This window comes from Neomonachus schauinslandi, chromosome 2, assembly GCF_002201575.2.
Source record: "Neomonachus schauinslandi chromosome 2, ASM220157v2, whole genome shotgun sequence".
In the NCBI taxonomy this organism is placed as follows: Eukaryota; Metazoa; Chordata; class Mammalia; order Carnivora; family Phocidae; genus Neomonachus; species Neomonachus schauinslandi.
The window spans coordinates 80,269,776-80,297,257 of NC_058404.1; the positions used below are offsets into that span (position 1 = coordinate 80,269,776).

Below are 27,482 nucleotides of genomic sequence, written 5' to 3' on the forward strand. Positions count from 1 at the left end.
GCTCAGAGCATGGCACATAGCTGCTGTTCAGTAAGCATTAGCAAAAAAATCCAGAAAGTTGATTTGGGGGGAAAAAGCCATTTTGAATTATAGAACACTGTTGGGGAAAACATTTTTAAAAATTATTATTTGTGTGTAGATTTGGTAATATCTTGCCAGAGTGAAGCCTTCTTAGAGATTAATCATATTTAATTAAAATGTGATAGGTCCTTAAGTAGTTATATACATGTTTGTTCATAGCGTCAACAATCCTTAGATCTATACTAATGTAAAGGTACTTGGCTCAGTTTTGGTCCAGAATTTTACAAATCTGAATTGTTGGGGTATATTGTATATTCAGAAAAAATTAGAATTTTTCAGAAATTTTGTATAAAAATACCTCTTTTCCCCCCTTAAAGTCTGTTATGCATATACTTAGAGGTAAAGATTTTAGCTCTGAAATAATTCCAAATTAAAAACTAATTTATTTGATGTTATTTTAGTATCAGTCTCTCTTCAGAAAAATAGTTTTCTTACCTTTGCTGTTTTGTGTCTTTCATTTTTGCAGGAGCTGACCAGTGCTTTGGTGCATATAAAACTGCACCTTTTCATTCAGATCTTTACGCTTGCATTCTTCCCAGCAACAATATGGCTTTTTCTTCAGCTTTTATCAATCACACCCATCAATGAATGGCTTTTAAAAGGGTACGTTTAAATATTTGGAAGGGTCCACTTTTAATGAGGCATCTGTGGTGACTTTATTGTTTCTGTGGCAACTATATACAAAAGGGCTTACGTGTGGTATTTTATAAGGAAAAAAAATTTGAAAAATTATTATCCTTTAAAATGATAGTGTTCATCAAGGAGAGTCACCAAAGAATTTTAAAACACGATCTTTTTTTTTCTTCTCTCTAAGGGTTTTATTAGTAAATTTTTTTAAATTGTAATTTTGGTATTGTTAACATACAGTGTGATATTAGTTTCAGGTGTACAATATAGTGATTTGACAATTCTATATATTACTCAGTGCTCATCAACATAAGTGTGCTCTTAATTATAACAGAATCTTAAAATACACTGTCATGTTTAATCTTACGGTTCTGGGATGGACACTCTTCTGGGAATTTTAAAAAGTTGTGTTGGGAGAGAGATGGAAGGGAATAGAAGATGTTAGATGTGCTGTCAGTTGGGTGCTTTAGCTTGTACATTCTGTATCTTACCGAACGTATACAGATAGTAGGTGAGTCTAAGAAATGTTTTTTAAATGTATAGGAAAGAAAAAATATATATAGGGAACAAACACTTTTTTTACTTGTTCTATGTTTGATATGATAGTTGAATTAACAATAGATTTTTATTAGACTCTTTTCTTCCATTAAAAATGCCATGTTTATTAAAGGGATTTAATGAATTTAAAAAATTATTTGAAGTGGTTTAAAACTAACCACATTTTAGCAGCATGGTATAATAGTCTAATAGTTAAAACACTGAACTTAGAGTCCCGAGATCCCTTTCTGACCCTGTCCCTAACTTGCTGTGTGACTTTGAAGAAGTCATGTCATAGATTTAAACCTTACTTTCCCTGCCTATAAATAATGAGGATAGTCATACTTTTACTGTCTGCTTTGGTAACGGTGTGCAGGATCTCAATTGAGATCACTTACTCATCTATTCAGGTCACTTGTTTTCTTCCTACTGTGTGCCAGGAGTTATTATAGGTGTTAGAGAAACAATAGTGAACAAAAATGGCAAAGTGCCAGTTAGTTTTACAGGTTGAGAAGACCTGGGTGTGATTGGCAATAAACCAAGTAAGCGGATGACTAAGATGGAGATAAGTGATGGGAAGTAAAACTGTGATATGGTTGAAAGTGGTTGGGTGGGCAGGCCAGTGATTAATTTAGATGGCAGAGTTCTAGGGATAGAATGGTCTAGGCAGAAGGAAAGAATGTGCAAAGGCTGTAAGGCAGGAATAAGCCTGGTATGTTCTAGGGTCAGGAAAGTGATGATGATGGCCAGAGCCTGGTGATACAGAGAAAGAATAATATGACTTGGAGCTGGAAGGGTAGGCAGGGACCAGGTCACACAGAGCCTTGTAGGTCCATGATAAAAGCATTCAGATTTTACTCTGCATGTGACAGAAAGCTACTGGAGGGATTTAAATGATGGAATGTCGTGGTCGGATTTATATTTTCAAATTATTGTCCGTGCTGCTGCATGGAGAATAGATAGTAGAGGGGCTGAGAGAAGCCTAGGAGAGCAGCTTGGAGGCTCCTGTGGTAAGGTCACTGTGCAGTAGAGAGAAATGGGCACTGGAGGATTTACTGAGCTCTCGGAACCTAGAGGGGGATAGGATGTGGAGAGAGGAGGACAGGGAGGAATCAAGGATGACTCTGGGTTTTGGGTCTGAGCCACTGGGTAACTGGTGGCATCATTTTCTTAGCTGAGGAGAAACAGAGTGGGACAAGAAGGGGAAATTAAGACCGCTGGTTTGGCCAGATTGAGTTGGAGAGAATGAGCATAACATTTTCACCGAAAAGCATAAAATACGGCAGAACTATGATGACATCATTTTTGAGCAGCAATGTATGATGCATAGTAAGAACAAATAGTTACTGTTTCCCATGTAAAGGGCACTCAAGGAATAGGAAGATATTAACTCATTTTTCTTGTATTCAGGGAACATCCAGGGTAGTTGGATATGTGGGAGATATAAAATAGTAACCAACCACAGTGGGGCAGCATATGAGTTGTTAGGTAAGTAGTGTAATGAGTTAAAGGGTAAGAGGTTCAGCAAAGGTTGTGTATTTCTAAAGTAGAGAATTCAAAAATAAAGCGTTAGTGGGAGGCAAAGATAAAAAAATCTCCTCACAGCCATGTGGCAGAAGGCCTGAACTACTGGGCTGAGGCGTTTGGGTTTGCATCTGTAGATGATGGGGAGTTCTTAAATGTACTAAACAAGAGAACAATATGCTAAAAAGTGGTCATTAAGAAAGATTAATCTGATAGCATTGTACTGGGTGTGTTATTAGTAGAGTAGGGCTTACAATCTCAGGAAGCTAAGATACAATTCTCACCTCAGGATATGAAGCTTAAAGGAAAAAGCACTTGGCCTAACTAAGTTAGGGAAAGCCCTTACTAGCCCACTTTTTCTCTGTTCCCCTCCCCCCGTTTGAGAGTACACAGTATGTTAATGCGAGGGAGTTGCAGACTCCTACCTCAGGAGCATGTTTAAGTCATTGAAATAAATAAATATTTTGAGCACATCCTTCTTACCTTGTTGTGTAAAGGGAAAGAATGGAGGTAGAGAGACCATTCATTTATAGAAGTCCAAACTTGGGCAAAAAGCATCTGAAGAGGGATGCTGGCAACAGTCATGGGAAGAATGGGAAGTTGGTTGTGGTAATAAATTGATTTATGAGGAGCAAATGGAGCCATGTGTAACTCCAAAGTTTCAAACTGGACATTAGGAAAAAACCCACCAAAAGTATCCCATTGACAGAAATAAGTCAATTCAGAGGTGAAACTGATTTTTTAGAAAATATTAGACATGGGGGCGCCTGGGTGGCTCAGATGGTTAAGCATCTGCCTTCGGCTCAGGTCATGATCCCAGGGTCCTGGGATCGAGTCCCTCATCGGGCTTCCTGCTAGATGGGGTGCCTGCTTCTCCCTCTGCCTCTGCCTCTCTCTCTCTGACTCTCATGAATAAATAAATAAAACATTAAAAAAAAAAGAAAATATTAGACATGTTTAATTTGAGGTGGCTGTCACAGGCAGCTACAAATTTGGGAATGGTGGTTGGGGCTAGAAATGTAATGGCAACAGTACTCATTTTGCTGTTACTTATTTACATTTGTGTATTGAATATTCTTGGAGGTAGGAATATATAAATATATATATAAATAAATATAAATATATATATACACATCCTTGTGTAGTATCCTAACTATAGAATGCATGTGTGATATGTATTCAATAAATAGTGAAGGATTTTTTTTTTTTTTTTTAAGACAGGGAGAGCTCTGGTTTTTTGTACATAGAAGGGAAGGGGCCAGAAAAGAGGGAAAGATTGAAAATACCTGGGAGGACCTGTCCCTAGTGTTGGGGGTAGGAAAGATAGAATGCAGAGAGGCTAGAATAGTAGGCCTAGATAAGTCTTTGACCCTAGATTCCAGAATAAGAGTTTAATCCTTGGTAGGTGGCTTTGTGAATTTGGACAAGTTATTTAACTTCTCTTTTAACTTCAGTTTTCAGTAAAAATGAGAATAATAATAGAATTTACCTTAAATATTTGTGAGGAAGAAGTGAGTAAAGTATCTAGAAGAGTATCTGTTATAAATGGTAAATGCTTAGTAAGTATCAGTGATGATAATAGTGATGATCATGAGAAAGGCTCAGAGATTGGGAATTGATAATAGGACAGACAATTTAAGCATCACTTGGGAAAATAGACCTTAAAAGAAGACTTGAATTGAACTGGAAATTCTTTTAAAAGTGTTTTCTCATTTTCAGTCAAAATGAATTAAAGCTTTTCTTTTTTTTTTTCTGATTTCAGAGATAATGTAAATTCATTGCCTAAAGCTTAAATGATACATTCTTACAAAATTAAACGATACATTCTTACAAAAGCGAGAAGAGGTCATCTGTAATCCTGCACTTAAAATTTGTTAAAGTCAGGCACTCTGTGGCCTCTGTTCCCTATATGAACTTTTCTACTTTTAGTCAGGCCAGCAACTCGCTATGTCTAGAATGTATATTCGTAGGTAGAAAGTATATCCATGCTTTGGGTGATAAGTAATGTTTTATATCTTTATTATTTAGATTTACTACTCATAGTTTCATTTGCTTGTTATGCAATGTGTTTTCTATCCTAAACTAAAAGAATAGACTTCTTGTCATGATCTGGGGAGTATACACATAATTTAAGAAAAACTAAATTTACTACGGTTTGAATCCAAGAAGTATATGATCATGTCATGCTTGTTCTTTAATGATGTTACAGCAACAGGAACATTTTTTTTTATGAGCTGAAAGTTTGAGAATTGCTATTTATAATTGAAAAAACCTTATAATTGCATTTTCTTTTATTTTTCAGTTTGCAGACAGTAGGTTGCATGCCTCCCCCTGTGTCTTCTGCAGTGATTTTAACCAAGGCAGTTGGTGGAAATGAGGTGAGTCATAGGGCTAACTTTATTTAAACATAAGTAGATGCTTTACTTTTATTTTATTTGTTTTTATTTTGTTTTATTTTTTATTTTTATTTATTTATTTATTTTATTTTTAAAATTTAATTTTATGATGAAGAAGTCATGTCACAGAAAACGCATAACTATAGCAGCTTATGAAAGAAGTGTAGGTATATTCATTAATTCGGATGATGCTAAAATTAATGCTGATGAGTGGAAGTTAGGATTTCAAAGAGGAGGGGCAAGGGAGGTAAATGAAAAAGAGATGGTGGTTTTTCTATCTCAGTGGGAAATTGGGAGACAGAAGACAAGCAATCCAAGAATTCCTTCCCAGACTGATGAGCGGAGGATACCCCTATGGCCATTCCTTAGTTCTTAAAAAATTTCTAGCAAACTAAATTTGTGGAGAAAGGGTCAATATACACTTAATGACAAGTAAAGATTATATAAAAAGGAGAAATGAGGCAAGGTTTCTTTCTTTTTTTTTTAAGATTTATTTATTTATTTTAGGGAGAGAGAGTGGAGGGGGGGTGGGAGGGGCAGGCAGTCGGAGAGAGAATCTCAAGCAGACTCTGTGCTGAGTCGGGAGTCCAACATGGGGCTTGATCTCATGACCCTGAAATCATGACCTGAACAAACCCAAGAGTGGGTGGCTGAACAGACTGCACTACCCAGGCGCCCTGAGGCAAGGTTTCTGAGATGAGTTCAAAGAGATTATTCAGCAGCTAGAGGACTGTGGCAGAGTGCTTGTAATATTGGGACAACAGTTGTCCATTTCAGGGCTACTTAGAGGTGGTTCCTCTTGGCTGAAAGGCATGACAACTTCATACCGAGGGACTTTGCTTCATGATAGCTTATTCCCCCTTTTCGATTTACAGTGCCTCATTCAGAAAAGAATACTATTCAAGAAGGGAAGATATAAGGGGTTCCTACTTCAAAAAAAAAAAAAGGATTCATTCTTAGGATTTTGCTTTCTTAGCATTTGTTTTTATTTTCATCCACTCTATTTATTCTGAAAATATTTATTAAGTACCTGCTATATTCTTTTTAGAAATAGGTTTATTGAATTATTGTGGACATACAATAAGCTGCATACATTGAAACAATTTAATGTTTTGACGTATGTATACCTGTGATACCATGACCGCAATCAAGATAATGAACATATCCATTATCCTCAAGACTCTCTTGTGTTCCTTGGTAATCCCTCCCTCCTGCCTTTCTGGTTGTCTCTCTTCCCCAGGCAACCACTGATCTGTTTTCTGTCACTGTAGATTAGTTTGTATTTTTGGAATTATTGGTATGTTTTTGGTATTACTGGAATTATATAGTATATGTGGGTGTGTGTATGTGTGTGTGTGTGTGTACACACACATATAATACATTTTTTTTCTTTTCTGCCTTCTTTTTTCACCATAATTATTTTGAGATTCATCTGTGTTGTATGTATCAGTAATTCAGCCCTTTTTTATTGCTGAGTATTCTTATTTTTTATGGGTGTACCATAATTTGTTTATCTTTTCACCTGTTGATGGACATTTGGGCATTTTCACTTTGGGGCTATGAACATTTGTGTATGAAACTTTTAAGTGAATGTGTACTTTCATTTCTCCTGGGACTACTTAGGAGTGGAATGTTTGGATCATCTGGAGGTATATGGTTTAGCATCTTCAACCAAGGGAAGAATCACCAATAAATAGTTCTAAATCATTTCTGAGTATCTTCTGAAGTGGACCATTTCTATCAATAAACAAGCACTCTTCTTTGACCACAGGTGTATATTTAACTTTTTAAGAAATTGCCAAGCCATTTTCCCAAGTGGTTGTACCATTTTATGTTTCAGACAGCAGTGTCTGGAGTTCCAGTGCTCCATAGCTCATCAACACTTGGTATTGCCAGTCTTTTTAACTTAGCCATTCTAATATGTATCTAGAGGTATCTCATTGTGGTTTTACTCTAATTTATATCTCCCAGCTACTAATAATGGTAAGCATTATTATCTTTTCATGTCTTTACTTGCTATACATGTCTGCTTTGGTAAAATATCAAATCTTTTGGCTTCTTCTTTTTTTTTTTTTTTTTTAACTAGGTGGTTTGTTTTCTTATTGATCAGCTTTTTGAGTTTTATATATTCTGGATACAAGTCCTTCATTACAAAGCATAGATATATGCTTTGTACATATTTTTTACAGTCTGTAGCTTGTCTTCATTTTCTTACTGGTGTCTTTTGAAGAGTAGGATGGTAATGAAGGCAGTAAATGTGGTTGGATTCTGGATGTATTTTGAAGGCAGAGGATATGCTGATGAATTGAATGTGGGATATGAGAAAAAGAGAGGGGTCATGAATGACTCCAAGACTTTGACTGAGTAGGTGAAGAGGGGATTGCAGAGGGTTTTTTTTTTTATCATGAATGGATATTGTACTTTGTAAAATGCTTTTTCTGCATCTTTCTTATAAAATGCTTTTTCTGTGAATATTGAACCACCCTTTTGTCACGGGAATAAATCCCACTTGATCATGGTGTATGATTTTTTAAAAATATATTGTTGGATTCAGTTTGCTAATATTTTATTGAGGATTTTTGCATCTATATTCATACGAGATATTGGCCTGTAGTTCTCTTTTTTTGTAATGTCTTTATGTGATTTGGGTATCAGGGTAATGCTGGCTTCATAGAATGAATTTGGATGTTTTCCTTCCTCTTGTATTTTTTGGAATAGTTTGAGAAGAATGGGTACTTAACTCTTCTTTAAATGTTTGGTAGAATTTGCCTGTGAAGCTGTCTGGTCCTAGATTTTGTTTTTTGAGAGTTTTCTGATTACTGATTTAGTTTCATTGCTGGTAATTGGTCTGTTCAAATTTTCTATTTCTTCCTGCTTCACTTTTGGTAGTTTATATGTTTCTAAGAATTTATCCATTTCTTTTAAGTTGTCCAACTTGTTGGCATATAGGTTTTCTTAATATATTCTGTTACCAATGTTTGTATTTCTGTGGTGTTGGTTGTTATTTCTCTTCTTTCATTAGTAATTTCGTTTGGGTCCTCTCTCTTCTTTTTTTTTTAATGAGTCTTGCTAGAGGTTTATCAATTTAGTTGTTCTTTTCAAAGAACCAGTTTTTGGTTTCATTGATCTGTTCTATTGTTTTGTTCTATTATTATTATTTTTTTTTTAAAGATTTTATTTATTTATTTGAGACAGAGAGCATGAAAGGGGGGAGGGTCAGAGGGAGAAGTAGGCTCCCCGCCGAGCAGGGAGCCCGATGCGGGACTCGATCCCGGGACTCCAGGATCATGACCTGAGCCGAAGGCAGTCGCTTAACCGACTGAGCCACCCAGGCGCCCTGTTCTATTATTTTTTTAATCAAAGGGTATTTAAAGCAAAAATTGGATGAGATTACTTGCAGAGAGAGTATAGTTAGAAAAGAGATGAAGTTCAAGGACTGAGCTCTGGGACCCTTCAACATTAAGAGGTCAGAATGAGGAGTAACCAGCAAAGGAAACAGAGAAGATTAAACAGAAGGAAAAACAAGAGAGTGTGGTATCCTGGAACCAGGTGAAGAAAGTGTTGGAAGGAGGAAGGTCTGATCAGCCGTGTCAAATTCTGCTAATATAACTTGTGTAAGATGAATTCTGAGAATTGACCATTAAAATTAAGCTACGTGGAGGTTATTGGTAACTTCGACCAGAGTGGTTTTGTGGAGTGCAAGGGCAAAAGCTTTTTTGGAATGGGCTCAAGGAAGAATAAGAGGAGAGTGGTTAGAGACAGAACGTATACACAACTGTTTTGAGGTCCTTTGTTACAAAAGGGAAGAGAGAAATGGGGCTATATTTAAAAGGGGATATGAGGTCAAGATTTTTTAAATTGCAGAAATGACAGTATTTGTTTAAGATTTATTTATTTATTTTAGAGAGAGAGAGAGAGAGAGAGCATGAGCAGGAGGGGCAGAGGGAGAGGGAGAGAGAATCTCAAACAGATGCCCCACTTAGTGCTGGCTGAGTGGATCTCAATCTCATGACCCTGAGATCACAACCTGAGTTGAAACCAAGAGTAGGATGCTTAACTGAGGTGCCCCAGGTGCGCCACCCAGGTGCCCCAGAAATGATAGTATGTTTCTATCATGATGGGGATATATAGTTGAGAGGAAGTTGTTTATTTAAGAGAGTGCTGAAGTAATTTATTTGGTCAAGTGGAAGAGAAGGGTTTTGGATTGCATGAGCTTCATTAGGAGCTTGGATCGTTTATTGATGATAAAGAGAGAAGACAGAGTGTGTGGATAGAGATCCATGAAGATGGGTAGAAAGAGTGCACTTGGGAGTTTCTGATGACTTTTTGTTTCTTAGCTCTCTTCTTATTTTCTTTGTTGTCTTCTGATTTTTATTTTTTTCTCAGCAGCTGAGAAGGATGATGGAGTAGGTGATATTAACATTTGAGATGAGAGGATAAAATGTGCAATTGCCATCTAGGAGAGTGAATTAACTGGAGTATGGGAGCATTACTGGAAGCACTAAGGATCCAGATGAGACCTGTGGTCGTGCATTGCAAATGAAGCCAGGCATCATGGTTGTGTGTTTTCTCCTTAGTTTCTTGGTGTAGGAATGGAATTGGCAGAGAGTTGGATTTAACCTGTGTTTCATTATGCTGGGTGGTTCTTTTTAGTTGTCACATAATTAGTGAGCTAGAGGAGTTACAGGAGTCTTAGACTAGTCCTTCCATGATTATCTTTCTACTCCTTTGAAAGAATTTGAGGAAAGGGTCTCTTTTGGTATATCTGAGACCAGTGGTAATTGACTGAAAGGTGTCATTCACCTCTTTCTCTCTGATGTGATACCCTTAAGAGCTTTTTTTTTTTAAAGATTTCATTTATTTGACAGAGAGAGACACAGCAAGAGAGGGAACACAAGCAGGGGGAGTGGAAGAGGGAGAAGCAGGCTTCTCATGGAGCAGGGAGCCCGATGCGGGGCTCTCTGTCTCAGGACCTGAGCCGAAGGCAGACGCTTAATGGCTGAGCCACCCAGGCGCCCCTCCCTTAAGAGCTTTAAAACTAAAAAACCTTTTTATTCTCAGATGACTTTTGGCAGAAGTTAAAAGTTCACTCAATTTCTTGACATTAACATATTGCATTAGAAATTATATTTACATGTTTATTCCCCACTAGATATTTAAATAATTTACATTAATGTTATATGTTAATAATGTTGAATTTACAAATATTTCATTTGTTTTCTGATATTGGTCTAGTTTGTTCAATGATTATATTGTGCAGCTTTATCATTATCAAGCATTTTTGTAGATTTCGGGAGTTAGTTACAATTTTTCGAAGATACTGAAAATTGAGCATGCAGAGTCCAGTTGAGTCATATCTTGTTATGAAATGAATAGACTTTTTAAATATTTACATTGGATTGTGGAAGAAAGTGATCTGCAAGTAAGATATTAGATAATTTTAAGTTGAATGTTTTTTAAAGTAATGTTACAAGGTAACTGAACATATGCTTTTGCTGAAGTAAATGTAAAGGGAGATTAATCTTTTGTATAATGTATTGGAAATAATCTAATCGAAGGCTGCACTGTAAATTGGTGCATGTAAATGAAAAGGTCCAAACGCAGAGTCCACTGTCAGGTACCATAAGGAAAAGGTTTTAATTCTACTTCTCTGCAATTCTCTGCTCTGCCTTGCATGCAGCAGACTTACACCCTCATGGATTTCAACATGCTAGGAAAACTGCTGGGCACACATGTCACACTGTCCTTTCAAACTGACTGTTCCCTGCACTGGTTGTGACATGTAAGAAAACTTTCTTCCTTCTAGATTTTGTGTCATTAAACTTGTTTCCATTTAGCTTATGCTCTCAAATAATTTGCATATACATCTTTAGTATAAATATACATGTTTAGAACATGCTCTCATGTATTAAAGGAAATGTGAGAGGAGCGGGGGAAGATGGTGGAGGAGTAGGGGACCCTATTTCAACTGGTCCCCAGAATTGAGCTGGATATCTACCAGACCACTCTGAGCACCCACGAAACCAGCCTGAGATGTAAGAAGATCTGGATCACTACAAACAGAATATCGCAGGCGGTTGGTTTTGAGGCACGAAGCGGGGAGCCATGATTCCGCGGGCAGATATCAGAGGATAAACGGCAGCGGGAGGGTGCCTGGTCGTGGGGATCCTACACCGCCGGTGAGCGACAGCCTCGCGCGCTGCAGACGGGGCACAGACTCGCAGACCAGTAGCAGCGGGGAAAGGACTCTAGGGCAGCCCCCGGGGTGGAAACCCGGAGCGGTGGGGTTGCACAGGCAAACTGGGAGCGGCTGCCGGTTTTAGAAGCACAAAGGGCAGAGACGTGCCGCGACCGGGAGGCAGGACTGGGAGCGCTGCGGAGGGGCGCACAACCCAGGACGCTGCAGTTTATAGCAGCACGGACAGAAACGGAGATAGTGTGGCCTGGAGAGCTCACTGAAGAACAGACTGCAATCTCTCTGCTCTGAGGCAGAGGGTTGGAAACGGTCTTTTCTGCTCTGACTCGCGGAAGAGACGCAGAAAGCCACCAGAGAACAAAAGCCCCAAAAACTGATTCCCACTGAGCCCATCCCCTGCCACAGGGGCACAGGGCAACTCCGCCCAAACAGGGTTGCCTGAGTAACAGTGTGGCAGGCCCCTCCCACAGAAGACAGGCTGGGAAAACAAGAGGCCAGCAACACTAAGGTCCCAAGAAAACAGGTGCATCTTGCTTGGGTTCTGGTCAATAATTTGTACTCTATACATTCCCTCAAACACCCATCAACAGAATGACTAGGAGAAGGAGCCCCCAAAATAGAAAAGACTCAGAGATTATGACTTATGCTGCAGATTTACAAATGGATGCAGATATAACCAAGATGTCGGAGATGGAATTCAGGCTAGCAATTGTGAAGACAATGGCTAGAATGGAGAAATCAATTAATGGCAACATAGAGTCTCTAAGGGCAGAAATAAAAGGTGAATTGGCAGAACTTAAAAATGCTGTCAATGAGATCCAGTCCAATCTAGATAATCTAACAGCTAGGGTAACTGAGGCAGAAAAGTGAATAAGCGACCTGGAAGACAATATAATAGATAAAAAGGGAAAAGAGGAGGCCAGGGAAAAACAACTCAGAATCCATGAAAATAAAATCAGAGAAATAAGTGACACCATGAAGCGTTCCAATGTCAGAATAATTGGAATCCCGGAGGGAGTGGAGAGAGAGAGAGGACTAGAAGATGTATTTGAGCAAATTGTAGCCGAGAACTTCCCTAATCTGGGGAATGAAACAAACATTCGCATCCTAGAGGCAGAGAGGACCCCTCCTAAGATCAAGGAAAACAGGCCAACACCCCGGCATGTAATAGTAAAACTTGCAAATCTTAGAACCAAGGAAACGATCTTAAGGGCAGTTAGGGGGAAGAGATTCCTTACGTACAGAGGGAGGAACATCAGAATAACGTCAGACCTATCCACGGAGACCTGGCAAGCCAGAAAGGCCTGGCAAGACATATTCAGGGTACTAAATGAGAAGAACATGCAGCCAAGAATACTTTATCCCACAAGGCTTTCATTTAGAATGGATGGAGAGATGCAGACTTCCACGACTGGCAGAAGTTGAAAGAATATGTGACCACTAAGCCGGCCCTGCAAGAAATATTAAGGGGGGTTCTATAAAAGGAGAAATACCCCAAGAGTGATATACAACAGAAATTTACAGGGACAGTCTATAAAAACAACGTCTTCACAGGCAACATGGTGACAATTCATATCTTTCAATAATCACTCTCAACGTGAATGGCCTAAACGCTCCCATAAAACGGCACAGGGTTGCAGATTGGATAAAAAGACAGGACCCATCCATATGCTGTCTACAAGAGACTCATTTTGAACCTAAAGATACATCCAGACTGAAAGTGAAGGGATGGAGATCCATCTTCCATGCCAGCGGAGCTCAAAAGAAAGCTGGGGTAGCAATTCTTATATCAGACAAATTAGATTTTAAACTAAAGTCTGTAATAAGAGACACAGAAGGACACTATATCATTCTTAAAGGGTCTATCCAACAAGAAGATCTAACAATTGTAAATATCTATGCCCCCAACATGGGAGCAGCCATCTATATAAGCCAACTGTTAACCAAAATAAAGAGTCATATTATAACAATATGTTAATTGTAGGAGCCCTCCATACTCCACTCTCAGCAATGGACAGATCATCTAAGCAGAAAATCAACAAGGAAACAAGAGCTTTGAATGATATATTGGACCAGATGGACCTCATAGATATTTACAGAACATTCCATCCTAAAACAACAGAATACTCATTCTTCTCAAGTGCACATGGAACTTTCTCCAGAATAGACCACATACTGGGTCACAAATCAGGTCTCAACAGATACCAAAAGACTGAGATTATTCCCTGCACATTCTCAGACCACAGTGCTTTAAAACTTTAACTCAATCACAAGAAAAATTTGGCAGAAATTCAAACACTTGGAGGCTAAAGACCACTCTGCTCAAGAATGTTTGGGTCAACCAGGAAATCAAAGAAAAACTTAAACAATTCATGGAAATCAATGAGAACAAAAACACATTGGTCCAAAACCTATGGGATACTGCAAAGGCGGTCCTAAGGGGGAAATACATAGCCATCCAAGCCTCACTCAAAAAAATAGAAAAATCCCGAATTCACCAACTAAGTGTAGAGTTAAAGAACTAGAGAAAAAGCAACAAATGATGCCTAGGCCATGCATTAGAAGAGAAATAATTAAAAGTAAAGCAGAGATGAATGAATTAGAAATCAGAAACACGGTCGATCAGATCAACAAAACTAGAAGTTGGTTCTTTGAAAGAATTAATAAGATCGATAAGCCACTGGCCAGACTTATCCAAAAGAAAAGAGAAAGGACCCAGATTAATAAAATTATGAATGAAAGGGAAGAGATCATGACTAACACCAAGGAAATAGAAACAATTATTAGAAATTATTATCAACAACTATATGCCAATAAACTGAGCAATCTGGTTGAAATGGAGGCCTTCCTGGAAACCTATAAGCTGCCAAGACTGAAACAGGAAGAAATTGACAACCTGAATAGGCCAATAACCAGTAACGAGATTGAAGCAGTGATCAAAAACTTCCCAAAAAACAAGAGTCCAGGGCCTGATGGATTCCCTGGGGAATTCTACCAAACATTCAAAGAAGAAATAATACCTATTCTACTGAAGCTGTTTCAACAAATAGAAACAGAAGGAAAACTTCCAAACTCATTCTATGAGGCCAGCATTACCTTAATCCCCCAACCAGACAAAGAACCCATCAAAAAGGAGAATTTCAGACCAATATCCCTGATGAATATGGATTCCAAAATCCTCAACAAAATCCTAGCTAATAGGATCCAACAATACATTAAAAGGATCATCCACCACGACCAAGTGGGATTTATCCCCGGGATGCAAGGGTGGTTCAACATTTGCAAATCAATCAATGTGATAGAACACATTAATAAGAGGAGGGAGAAGAACCATATGGTCCTCTCAATTGATGCAGAAAAAGCATTTGACAAAATACAACATCCTTTCCTGATTAAAACTCTCCAGAGTATAGGGATAGAGGGAACATTCCTCAAGTTCATAAAATCCATCTATGAAAAACCCACAGCGAATATCATCCTCAATGGGGAAAAGCTGTGAGCCTTTCCCATAAGATCAGGAACACTTCAAGGATGCCCACTCTCGCCACTATTGTTCAACATAGTACTAGAAGTCCTAGCAACAGCAATCAGACAACAAAAAGAAATAAAAGGTATTCAAATTGGCAAAGAAGAAGTCAAACTCTCTCTTTTCACAGACGACATGATACTTTATGTGGAAAACCCAAAAGACTCCACCCCCAAATTACTAGAACTCATCCAGCAATTCAGTAATGTGGCAGAATACAAAATCAATGCACAGAAATCACTTGCTTTTTTATACACTAACAACGCAACTGTAGAAAGAGAAATTAGAGAAACGATTCCATTTACAATAGCACCAAAAACCATAAGATACCTCGGAATAAACCTAACCAAAGAGGTAAAGGATCTATACTCTAGGAACTACAGAACACTCATGAAAGAAATTGAAGAAGACACAAAAAGATGGAAAAATATTCCATGCTCATGGATCGGAAGAATAAACATTGTTAAAATGTCTATGCTACCCAGAGCAATCTATACCTTCAATGCCATCCCGATCAAAATTCCAATGACACTTTTCAAAGTGCTGGAACAAACAATCCTAAAATTGGTATGGAATCAGAAAAGACCCTGAATTGCCAAGGAAATGTTGAAAAAGAAAAACAAAGCTGGGGGCATCACGTTGCCCTATTTCAAGCTATATTACAAAGCTGTGATCACCAAGACATCATGGTACTGGCACAAAAACAGACATATAGACCAATGGAACAGAACAGAGAACCCAGATATGGACCCTCAACTCTATGGTCAAAGAATCTTTGACAAAGCAGGAAAAAACATGCAATGGAAAAAAGACAGTCTCTTCAATAAATGGTGCTGGGAAAATTGGACAGCCACATGCAGAAGAATGAAACTCGACCATTCTCTAACACCATTCACAAAGATAAACTCAAAGTGGATGAAAGACCTCAATGTGAGACAGGAATCCATCAAAATCCTAGACGAGAACATAGGCAGTAACCTCTTTGACATCGGCCACAGCAACTTCTTTCAAGATACATCTCCAAAAGCTAGTGAAACAAAAGCAAAAATGAACTTTTGGGACTTCATCAAGATAAAAAGCTTCTGCACAGCAAAGGAAACAGTCAACAAAACAAAGAGGTAACCCACAGAATGGGAGAAGATATTTGCAAATGACACTACAGATAAAGGGCTGGTATCCAAGATCTAGAAAGAACTTCTCAAACTCAACACCCAAAAAACAAATAATCAAGTCAAAAAGTGGGCAGAAGAGATGAACAGACACTTCTCTGAAGAAGACATACAAATGGCTAACAGACACATGAAAAAGTGTTCATCATCATTAGCCATCAGGGAAATCCAAATCAAAACCACACTGAGATACCACCTTACACCAGTTAGAATGACAAAAATGGATAGGGAAAGAAACAACAAATGTTGGAGAGGTTGTGGAGAAAGGGGAACCCTCTTACACTGTTGGTGGGAATGCAAGTTGGTACAGCCACTTTGGAAAACAGTGTGGAGGTTCCTCAAAAATTTAAAAATAGAGCTACCCTATGACCCAGCAATTGCACTACTGGGTATTTACCCCAAAGACACAGATGTAGTGAAAAGAAAGGCCATATGCACCCCAATGTTCATAGCAGCAATGTCCGCAATAGCCACACTGTGGAAAGAGCCGAGATGCCGTTCAACAGATGAATGGATAAAGAAGATGTGGTTCATATATACAATGGAATATTACTCAGCCATCAGAAAAGATGAATACCCAACTTTTACATCAACACGGATGGGACTGGAGGAGATTATGCTAAGTGAAGTAAGTCAAGCAGAGAAAGTCAATTATCATATGGTTTCACTTATTTGTGGAACATAAGGAATAGCATGGAGGACATTAGAAGGAAGGGAAAAATGGGGGGGCGGAATTGGAGGGAGAGATGAACCATGAGAGACTATGGACTCTGAGAAACAAACAGGGTTTTAGACGGGAGGGGGGAGGCGGGATTGGTTGGCTTGGTGATGGGTATTAAGGAGGGCACGTACCGCATGGAGCACTGGGTGTTATACGAAAACAATGGATCGTGGATCACCACATCAAAAACCAATGATGTATTTTATGGTGACTAACATAACATAATTAAAAAAAAAAATTATTCCAATGATTTACTCACGGCCCCATAAAAAAAAAAAAAAGGAAATGTGAGATTGTGTAGCATATTTATATTTAATGATTTGGGGGATGTATGCAGATGTAAGAGTGTCATTTGAAATGATTTTCTTTTTACTTTGCAAAGTTGTTCTATGACATAGAAGGAAGTTTTTTCTGTTACTTACACACCTTTCATTTGAAATGCTTTTTGCATAAAACTGTTGGTTACCAAAAGGTTTTGTCATGAAATCAAAGTTACTGCATTCCTTAAGATCACAGCTTGCACTTTGGCAAGAAATAGCCTTATTACTTGTTAAAGTTAAAAAACAATTTTTGTTTTTATAAGTTAGATTGTTTTTTGTTTCATTGAGCCAACTAGTTTATAATCATTTTTAGCATCAAAAGGAAGTAACCGTATGTGCATAGCGATGCATATATGCTGGAATGCTAGCATATCCTTTAGGTATTAAAATGAGACTGTTTAAGGGCATAGCTGACTGAGAGTCTTATTTTGTGGCTTTTAAATTTTAAACTAATTTAAATATTAGAAATACGACTTTGTTCTTTTTTGTCATCATTATTTATTCATTCCAGCGTTTTAAATGCAACTTTTCAAAACCGCAAGATTATAGGGTGTGCTGTTGACAAAAAAGCATTGGTGGTTATGTGGTAGTGTGTGTGTTTGTGTGCGTGTGTGTGTGTGTGTGTGCATGTGGACACACGTGTGTGTGCGTGCACGCATGCGATTTTAGTTCCTTTTTTAAATAATAGAAAAAGTAATAAGTCTTGGCGAAGCCTAATTCATTGCCAAATATAAGGAAGTGATAGATCAATATGTTTTCTATTTTATTCTAACATGGGAGACATGAGATAAACACTTACACTTTGTTTAATTCTGTATACATTTGTTTGGTTTAAATTTATGTTCCAAATGTAAAGTTCTGTTTAAAACCTTATGGGACTTGCTAAAGGAATCATTGTATTTAAATTCAAGGAGCTTCTGCCTTGTAGTAAATACCACAGAAGTTGGTATGAAAGAAGTTTCTCCTTTAAGAAACTGGTACATTATTTTTCCAAGTTTGGAGAGAGTTCTGTGGTTTCCATGCTGTTGTTATAGAGGTATTTCATTTCTCTATCACGCTTCTGTTTCATGAAAAAAGCTAGAAAGGTGGGGTTTGGAAAAAGTTTACACTATCTTCCTTTGTTTCAGTATTTCTTCTTTTGCAAGCTGAGAAGGGGAAGGATGCAGCTAATAGCCAATGCCTAAAAATGTGAAGTAAATAACTAGGTCTTGGTTCCTGAGTAAAGTTGCAAAGCTGTATAACTTTGTAAAATTTTGTGAGTCTGAAACATTAAACCACGTAAGAGAGAAATATAATTAATGTTTTCTGCCTTCAAATATCTGAAGGAAAAAATTTAAAACAAGCATTAAGAATCATAATAAATAAAAATCAGGGCAAGGTAGGAAGGAGTTTCCAGTCAGGTCTGAGAGTGTTTTATGCTAAACTCTATTTTATCTTGGGGCGCCTGGGTGGCTCAGTCGTTAAGCATCTGCCTTCGCCTCAGGTCATGATCCCAGGGTCCTGGGATCAAGCCCAGCATGGGGCTCTCTGCTCAGCAGGAAGCCTGCTTCTTTCTCTCCTTCTCTCCCTGCTCGTGTTCCCTCTCTCGCTGTGTCTCTCTCTGTCAAAAACAAAACAAGAGAAAACACACACACAAAAAAACCCTCTATTTTATCTGTGTTTAAAGCCAAGCCTGGTAGTTTGAACTATGAAAATAAGGCAGCTCCACCACTAAAAGCGGTGTACTGATTACGTGCATGGAATTTATGTTGGTTTGTTTATTTTTTGTTTCTCAAGGTGAATCCCATTAGATCACCCATACCAGCATTATGGGTGGGTGATTAGGGGAAAAAAAAGTCCTTATCTCCACCTTAGATCTATTGAATTAGATAGAATGTGTGGCAGATGATCCTTGGGATTCTCCTTTTAAAAATTATGAATTATATCTACAAAAGGTGTGTAAGACATATATACAGCTTAAAGCATAATAATCACTGTTGTGTTCGCTCGCCATCTAGCTTTAGAAATTAATGTAATACTCAACCAGAAGTTAAGCTCCCACCTTATGTAGACACTGTCTTCTACCACAGGGAATAAAAAGGAAAATGAGACCTGCCTTCAAAAGCCTACAGTGAGTGTGATATTATACTATTCAAAACCTCTATTTCATGTTATAAACCTCACAAAAATAGGTTAAACAGATAAAATGGCTTTTTATTGGCCCATTTTTATCAAATTATTATTTTCCTTTTTTAGTGTAGAAAAAACCTAAAATGCACCCCAAGTGAATTGAGCCCCACATAGGACAGCCAGAACTTCAGCTTAGGAATCTGGACTGTTTCCTTCTTGTAGGCAATAGGCTGTTCCCTTGCCGAGTCTTGGGTTCAGATGGTGTGCTTCTTTTAATGTAAACATATTTAGTTGGCATTTTTATTATATTTTAATTAGCAGGCTGAGGGATTTTAGAACCCTTTGCTAGTCATGTAGAATTCCAAATACATTTCAAAGAAAAGTTTTGATTTCAGGTATAGCAGAAAGGTAATTAAGTTAAGAGGGGTGTGTGTGTTTAATTTCATCAATGGGGCTATTGCCCAAATCTCTTCAAAGAAAATTTAAGAATGTCTCCTGAGCAAAGAAAATTATTACGTGTGGTGAACTCTTTAAGTCCTAGACGAAGGTCATGACAGTCTGAGTGTATTTAAAAAAGGTTTTCTATCTGCTTGGAAAGCAAATGAAGCACTCATTACTAACTTTAAAATTATAGCTATGAGAAGATTTTTGCTAGAGGTGAAAGATCAAGATCATCACAGTCCAAATGGAGACAGAAAGTTCAATTTCTGGCTTATCAGTCAGGCATGAAACATTTCAGGGTTATTTTGCATTATCAGTGGGGAGTTGATCTTGCTAATCCAATGCATGAAGATAAGATTCATTGAAACATTTATAAAGGCATTTAGAGTAGATCTGATCAGCAGAGAGCAGACTTAAAGTGAGAAGGAAATCTGACCTGTCAGTCACTGTCTCAGCTTCAGCAATCACTCGGCTTTTCTGTGCCTTGCCTTTCTCTTCTGTTAAATGGGGTCTGTTACTGCATTTGCTTGCAGTGGAAGTTTAATGGCCTCCTGGAGAAATCTCGTATCTGAAAAAGGCTGTCAGTGTTGAGCCCTCTTGCTAGCTGGCTTATAGGCACTTATTTTCCTGCAGCCTCCTGTGCTCTCTGGGAAATGGTAACCGTTCTTCCTCTCTGACAGATGGAAGAACAGAATAGCAGTGGTGGTGAGAAATTGCACGTCCCTACCCTTCTTCCGTATCTACCTTTTAACATTAGTCTCATCTTCTGGGTAAGGTTAGCATTCTTAGAAGCCCTACAAAGAGTTGCCTGTGTTTGTTTTAAGCTGCAATAAAACTTGTTTGAAACATACCCAGATTTCTCAAGAATTCTGTGTGTAACTTAGAATACTCTCATTTAACCCCCTAATTCCTCTCAAGTTGTCTTCCATTTCTACCACTCTAACCAAAAGGGTCCCCTTCATGGTTGGCAGTGATCTGTGTTCACTGAATTTAGTGGCTCATTCTCAGTTTTCATCCTCCTTGACTTAACTGTAGCCTTTGACACCATGCCTACTTGCCTCTTGCATCCTTTTGCTTCCCTGACACTCTTCTCAATTAATTCTCTCCCTCCTATCTCTCATCATTCCTTTTCTTCTTGTCTGGCTCCTTTTCCATCCCAATGGAAATGTCTTCCAGGCACCTGATATTCATTTTTTTTTTTAATGTTTTTTTTAATTTATTCATGAGAGTCAGAGAGAGAGCAAGAGAGAGGCAGCGGCAGAGGGAGAAGCAGGCTCCCTGCCTAGCAGGGAGCCCGACGTGGGACTCGATCCCAGGACCCGGGGATCGTGACCTGAGCCGAAGGCAGAGGCTTAACCATCTGAGCCACCCAGGCGCCCCCAGGCACCTGATCTTCAAACACTTTGTTTAGCATTGCCATATTCCCATTTCTGGGCCCTTCTCTCTGTAGCTGAAGTCTTTTGACCCCCACCTTTCAGTCTCTCTCTGCCTCAGCCCTAAGGACCAGTCCGGATTGTGGGTGAGAAGTATTTAAACAATGCCAGCCTAACTAACAGGCTGTGGCGTAACATCACCACCTGTGCTGCTGGGCCATCTGACCGTTAGCAAGGGATGCATTTGCCGAGGAATCAAAGCAGGTGTTTGACTCCTGCTTTTACCATTACTCACCTAGTGGTCTGAGTGGTCACCAGGTAAGCCCTGGACCTCTCTGAGCCTTGGTTTCCTCATCCGAGGAGCAGTAGTATTTGCATCCCTAGTTCATCGATGGCTTATAAGGATCTCATGAAATCGTATGCAGAAGGACCTATAAATTGCTCAGGAACATATCAAGCAAGCATCAGCATCATCTTTGTAGAGATTTGTCATTGATGAAATCACCTAGTTATCATTGCTTTCTCAAGAACTTGATCTTCTGAGTTTACTCAGTTACTCCATTCAGTTATTCGAAAATACGTGTTGAGTGCTGGCTATAGCTTGCTACATGTAGTACCTTCATAGAATTTTCAGTTTCGGAAGTGATATAAAGCATAAATAATAAATTGTAGTATAAGATGGCTAGTGTTTAAATAAATTTAATAAGCTGGATAATCCCAGTTTATTAGTTTGTATTAGTCTAGATTATAGGTCTTCAGTATTTTTGTATAAATATTTCTTACCATAACCTGAAATATTAGTCAGATATTCAAGATTACCTTCTGGGAATGAAAGGGCATGGGGAAACATAGTAGTAGAAAGGTTGCTTTGGGAATTTAGAACCAGAGAAAGGGGATTGAACAGATTTGCAGGATGTTTCCTCTAAACTGTAAAGCCTGGAAAACCACCCTGGTTGCATTCCAGCCAACAAACCAACCGACCACAAAAACAATCAGGTTACCATGTCTCCCTTGAACATTTCTATGTAAACACTGAAAATTTGTTATCTGATTCTTTTTCAATATCAGAATGTCTGCATATATTAGGACCCACATAAAACATTTTCAATATTTAGTTTATTTCAGTTAATTATGTTTTATGTACAAACTTCCTTTTTAGGGAAGTACCCTGGGTTCATTAGTGATCTTGAGGAGACACTAGTTTAAACAACACACTTACAGCTTTTTTCTTAGCTAATCTAATTTGATTAATATTCATATTTGTTGTATCTGATTATAGAGAATTTGATTGTTTTTACCTTTATTTTCAAATTCTGGGCATGTACCTCTTTTAGGTTCTGTGGCTTATCTGTGCATTGACTGTATGCCAGTTACTCATGTATTTGTATATCTTTATAAAGTTGTTACTACTGGAAATAGGAGACTTACTCTCAGTAATTTATTGAGCCATGGAGTTACGGAAATATCAATAAATTGGATGTGAGAATACTTAGGTTCTTCCCTAACTAGCTCTGTGATCTTGGGTATTCTCTTTTTTAGCTTTTTAATTGTGTGTAGACCGGGCTGATTTATTTATTTATTTATTTATCTCCAAGTTTTAATTTAAATTCCAGTCAGTTAACATGCAGTGTAATATTAGTTTCGGGAGATAGGGTTGTTTTATTTTCTTTTTAATTTTTATTTATTTATTTTTTTCTTCCTAATTTTTATTTATTTATTTTTTCTTTCTAATTTTTATTTATTTATTTATTTATTTAAGGATTTTATTTTTAAATAATCTCTATACCCAACATGGGGCTGGAACCTACAACCCTGAGATCAAGAGTCTCACGCTTCACTGACTGAGCCAGCCAGGTGCCCCAACAGGGTTGTTTTAGATGAAAATACTTTGGGGGAGAAAAAATAAAAGGACCTGTGTATTTGATTTATTTATCTATTTTTAAATTGAAGTATAGTTGACACACAATGTTACATTAGTTTCAGCTACACAACATAGTGATTTGACAAATATATATGTTATGCTATGCTCACCGCAAGCACAGCTACCATCTGTCATCATACAACATTATTACGATACCATTGACTGTATTCTCTGTTCTTTTCCTTTCATCCCCGTTACTTATTCATTCCATGACTGGAAGCCTATACCTCCCGCACCCCTTCACTCATTTTGCCTATCCTATCACCCTCCTTTGTGGCAACCATCAATTTATTGTCTGTGTTTATGCTAAGAGGATATGGGAGGATATGGGAAGCTGTTTGCTTCTTGGTGAAATATGATCGACTTTATTGCATTAATTCTAGATCTTTATGTTTTCTCAACTTAACTTCCCCTATGAGATTATATGCTTCATAAAAAAGGATTATATTATACATGTATCTTTCATTTGAAGGTATTCAGCATCTATCAGACTAAAGGAATCAAGCTTAATCTTTACTACATTGCTACAGACTTTGAAAATGATCCTTTTAAACTTTACTTGCATTATGAAGACATCAGATTGTGTCTCCTAAGTACCTAATGAGAACATCCTGCTTAGTGCAATAAGATTTTTCAAGCAGATTGTTCATGACCAAGAACACTTGGATCCAAACTAATGGTCTGAATATATTGAGTGGGAATGAGCTGCATTCTAATCAAATGATGAGATATTGGATTTGCAAGGCCCTCTAAATGAGTGATTTTCATTTTAAACACAACCCACAGATAGAAATTGTAAAGTTCCCAAAGTATAGTAACTCTGATGTGTAATTCACTGTCTCTTCTCCTCTTCTTCTCCCACCCTCCACCTTTCTCCTTTCCTTTTTCCTTCCCTTCCTTTTCCTTTCCTCTCTTCCATTTTAGAAAGAAAATGCCAAGCAGTATTCACTAAATTGATTTTGTGAACTACAGTTTGAAAAATAGTTTCCTAAACTGTAGTGGAAACCTACCATCCATATTTCCTCTTGAGTCAGCTCTTCTGATCCTTTAGACAAACTTATTGGCCTTTGATCTATTCGCAGGGGGGTTCCTGGCCATCTGTCATTTGTAGATGGCTCCTTTGGTGTTGGCTCTCATACCACTTTGGGAACTTTGTGTTCCTGATCAATTCTTCTGCTGTTTGTGGTCAGCTCATTTGAGCAGTCTGCTCCTGCAGTACAGACCTCTTCATCCCCCATGTCTACCATTCGAAGTCCTGCTTATCGGTCAAGGCCTAAGTCAAATACCACTTCCTTTTCCAGAAGGCTTTACAGATGCTCAGGCAGAACTAATCTTTCCTGCCTTCCATGGTGCTTCTTTGTGCCTCTGTCATGACACTCACCCTTTATTAGATATTTTTGCTTGTATTTAGCTCTCCAATCAATTTTTGAATTTTCTTTTCAGGAACTGCTTTTCTTTGATCCTTTTAATGCTGTACAAGGGTATCCATAATAACAATGACAAAGGAGGATTTGGAGAAGCTAGAGAGTGACTCCAGTTTCATCAGAGTCATATAATGGTCCCAACAGAGTTGTTCAGAACAACGATGAAGTCACTTACCTGACAGTAATTTCCATAAGTTTGTGTTCTCAATCTCCCCTTCAAGGATATTTTTATATACTTACACTGCTAGAACAAAGTGGGATAGACTTGAACAATATTCTGCCTAGATTAGACATATTTTCTCATTAATGTAAGTACATTTTAAATTTTGTTAAGAGAGCTTATTGTGGGAAGTTTTCAGTTGATGCTCTGTAGTGTTGCTTATTTAATGATCCTCAGACATTCACTCTAAGACAGTGTTATTACAAAGTTCCAGTCTAATTGCAATTACGTTAAGTTCACACTGTTTTGAAAATGGTACACTTTCTCAAATAGTACCATGATAGTTTAGTTCTGAAAAACAGTCTGAGAAATTAACTGTATGAGGTAAAGCATATTTATATATTTATATGTACTCATATCTTTAAAATGCATATTGAGTTAGCCTACGAAAAACACTTTTCAGTTTTGTGGCTCTCCTTATCAAGGACAACAGGGAATAATATGCCTTAATTTTCATTTAAGTTTACATTAAGTCCCTATCAAAATAAGCCACTGTAAATACTCATTACATTTGTGCTCTGCCTTTGTTGGATGCATTTATTCTTTTTGTTTCTCCAAGGTGTGATGTTTCCAGTTCCTCAGGAGTTTTAATTACCAGCTATTCTGCTCTGTGTTTGCACACTTACCATTAAAAAGGTGGGGGACAGGGGTACTTGGGTGGCTCAGTCGGTTAAGCATCTACCTTTGGCTCAGGTCATGATCCTGGGGTCCTGGGATCGAGTCCCGCATCGGGCTCCCTGCTCGGCGGGGAGTCTGCTTCTCCCTCTGCCTCTGCCCTCTCTCTCCGTGTCTCTCATAAATAAATAAGTAAAAAAAAAAAATCTTAAAAAAAAGGTGGGGTACATAGTCACATTTTCATATGAAAAATAAGAGCTGGCATTAAAATTTAAAAAGGATCTACTATGCTCAAGTGGTCTATAAAGAGATGTGAATTCTGTTGGGATATCATCATCTTTTTGTAGATAAGCAAAGATAGAATTTTTGTTGGAGGAATTATGTAATTCTCTTTAAAAAATTTTCATTTTCAAATTGTGTTTGAAATACTTCCAAGGGTTAGGAAAAGAGCCTACTTTAAGAAACAGTTGGCCTATGGTTGATGAAGTTTTAGGACTATAGGCCCAATTCATTACAAATTGACTATCAATCAAGAAAGAGGAAAGAAGTTAATTGAGTTAGAAGCTTGTTTGCTAAATAAAGGAGCCTTTCACTGGTTGGAAGGAGCCTAACCGCAGATTTTTACAAAGTCTTTTAGGGGTGTGAAGAAATGCTAGCATTTTTCTGCACTTCCCTAATCTCTGACCTGGAGGGATAAAAAAGGGCACAGCAGGATGGTAGAATGATTCAGAACTACAGCAACGCACAATCCGGAAAGTACTGTTATTGCGGGCAATCCGTGTGAGAGCACATGGTATGTGTCAGCCCTTGTTCTCGGGGCTTTGCATGCATCAATTCCTTTAATCCTTTTAACAGCCTTTTGAATTAGATACTATTGTTATCCCCATTTTATAGAGGAGAAAACTGACACAAAAAGAGATAAGAAACTTGTCCAGCATTACGTAGCGCAGAAGCAGAGCTGGGAGTGATTGTAAACTGAGCACTCGGCGTCCAATGCCTGTGTTCCTGTCCTTCCCTTCTTGGCCGGCCCCTCAGTTAACACTGGAGCTAGGATCAGTGCACTGAAAGCTCTCCATCTATACACGGTTTTGTGCCCCAGCTACCTAGGTCAGAAAAATAAAGGTTGACCTATGAGTAGACCAAAAAACCAGTAGTTGGATGAAAAATGATCCCTCCGAAGTTGTGTAGGCATTGCTTTTTCTACCTGACTGCAAGTCTCCCTTCGGGAAGCTCTCCCATCTCTCTGCCAGGGCCCTGTGGTACTTACCCCGTCACGGCACATGTAGCTCAGCAAAGGCCTCTGTATCTCGCTGGAGCTTCTTCCATTTGATGGCAAGGAATGTATATATCTTATTTACAGTTGTATAGTGTCTAGTGCAGTATTTGGCATATGTCAGGGGCACGGTAAATATGGTGCGGGTGGGTCTGTGACACAGGTAGGCCAAACCTGATGCATCATGGCGGTCATGGAGTTAAAAGAAAAGATCACCACTGCCCTACTCAGAGAGAGAGTCTTTAGATTCATCTCAGCAGTTTCCATTCCCTGCCGATGAGAAGGTGTAACGGAGTCTGAGATTTCCTTCCATACCTCAACCGCAAGAGGGCTTTCAAATTTGTTTTGGTACCATAGACCCAAACTCCACCGCCAGGAAGCCAGTCCCACCCAGAACACAGCCACAGATATTTCCCTTTCTAGCTAGTATCTGAAACTGTAAGACACATGTAGATGTTTTTTCTTTAAACATTATTTAAATAAAGATAAAAAATTAACTTCAGTGTTAGAAACCCTATTAGTATATACCCACTTTCCTCCCTAAATCCATGCTATTGATTAGGTTATAGAAAATATTTCCTGGCAATAGGTACATGTTGTTTAGTGTTAACTGGTTAAATGATTAAATTAACATATGCGAGCATGCTTTGCAAATTACAAAACATTATAGTTATTTTGCTATTATGTTACTGCTATTAGATGATTGGCTTTTTAAAAATTTGTTGATTAGAAAGTCTAACTGATATAATTAATTGAGTTAAGTATTGGATTGTCTTATTGAATGTTATGTTACTACTCTGGGGGTTAGGAGTTAAATGTGATATTTTCCACCTTGGTTTAGAAAAATAATTTTATCATGATACTTGAAAAAACATTTAGCATTTTCTTTCCTTCCTTGCTTAAATTGCTTCACTTATTATTATTATTATTATTATTTTTGCCTCAAAAGGCTGGGAAGAGAGAAGAGAGAATACTATGATAGTCTACTTAATTTTTTTTAAAGCTTCTT

The 27,482-nt window shown here is 38.1% G+C and overlaps 1 protein-coding gene across 3 annotated transcripts in view; it reads left to right on the top strand.

Annotated features, from left to right (window-relative positions):
• Positions 1–27,482, top strand: part of SLC10A7 (solute carrier family 10 member 7) — a 252,547-nt gene that overhangs the window by 12,797 nt on the left and 212,268 nt on the right. For all 3 annotated transcript variants that reach the window (XM_021679306.2, XM_044912605.1, XM_044912604.1), the window contains exons 3-4: positions 548–684; positions 5,072–5,147. In XM_021679306.2, the coding sequence (XP_021534981.1) occupies positions 548–684; positions 5,072–5,147 (213 nt within the window). The remainder of the gene's footprint in view (positions 1–547; positions 685–5,071; positions 5,148–27,482) is intronic.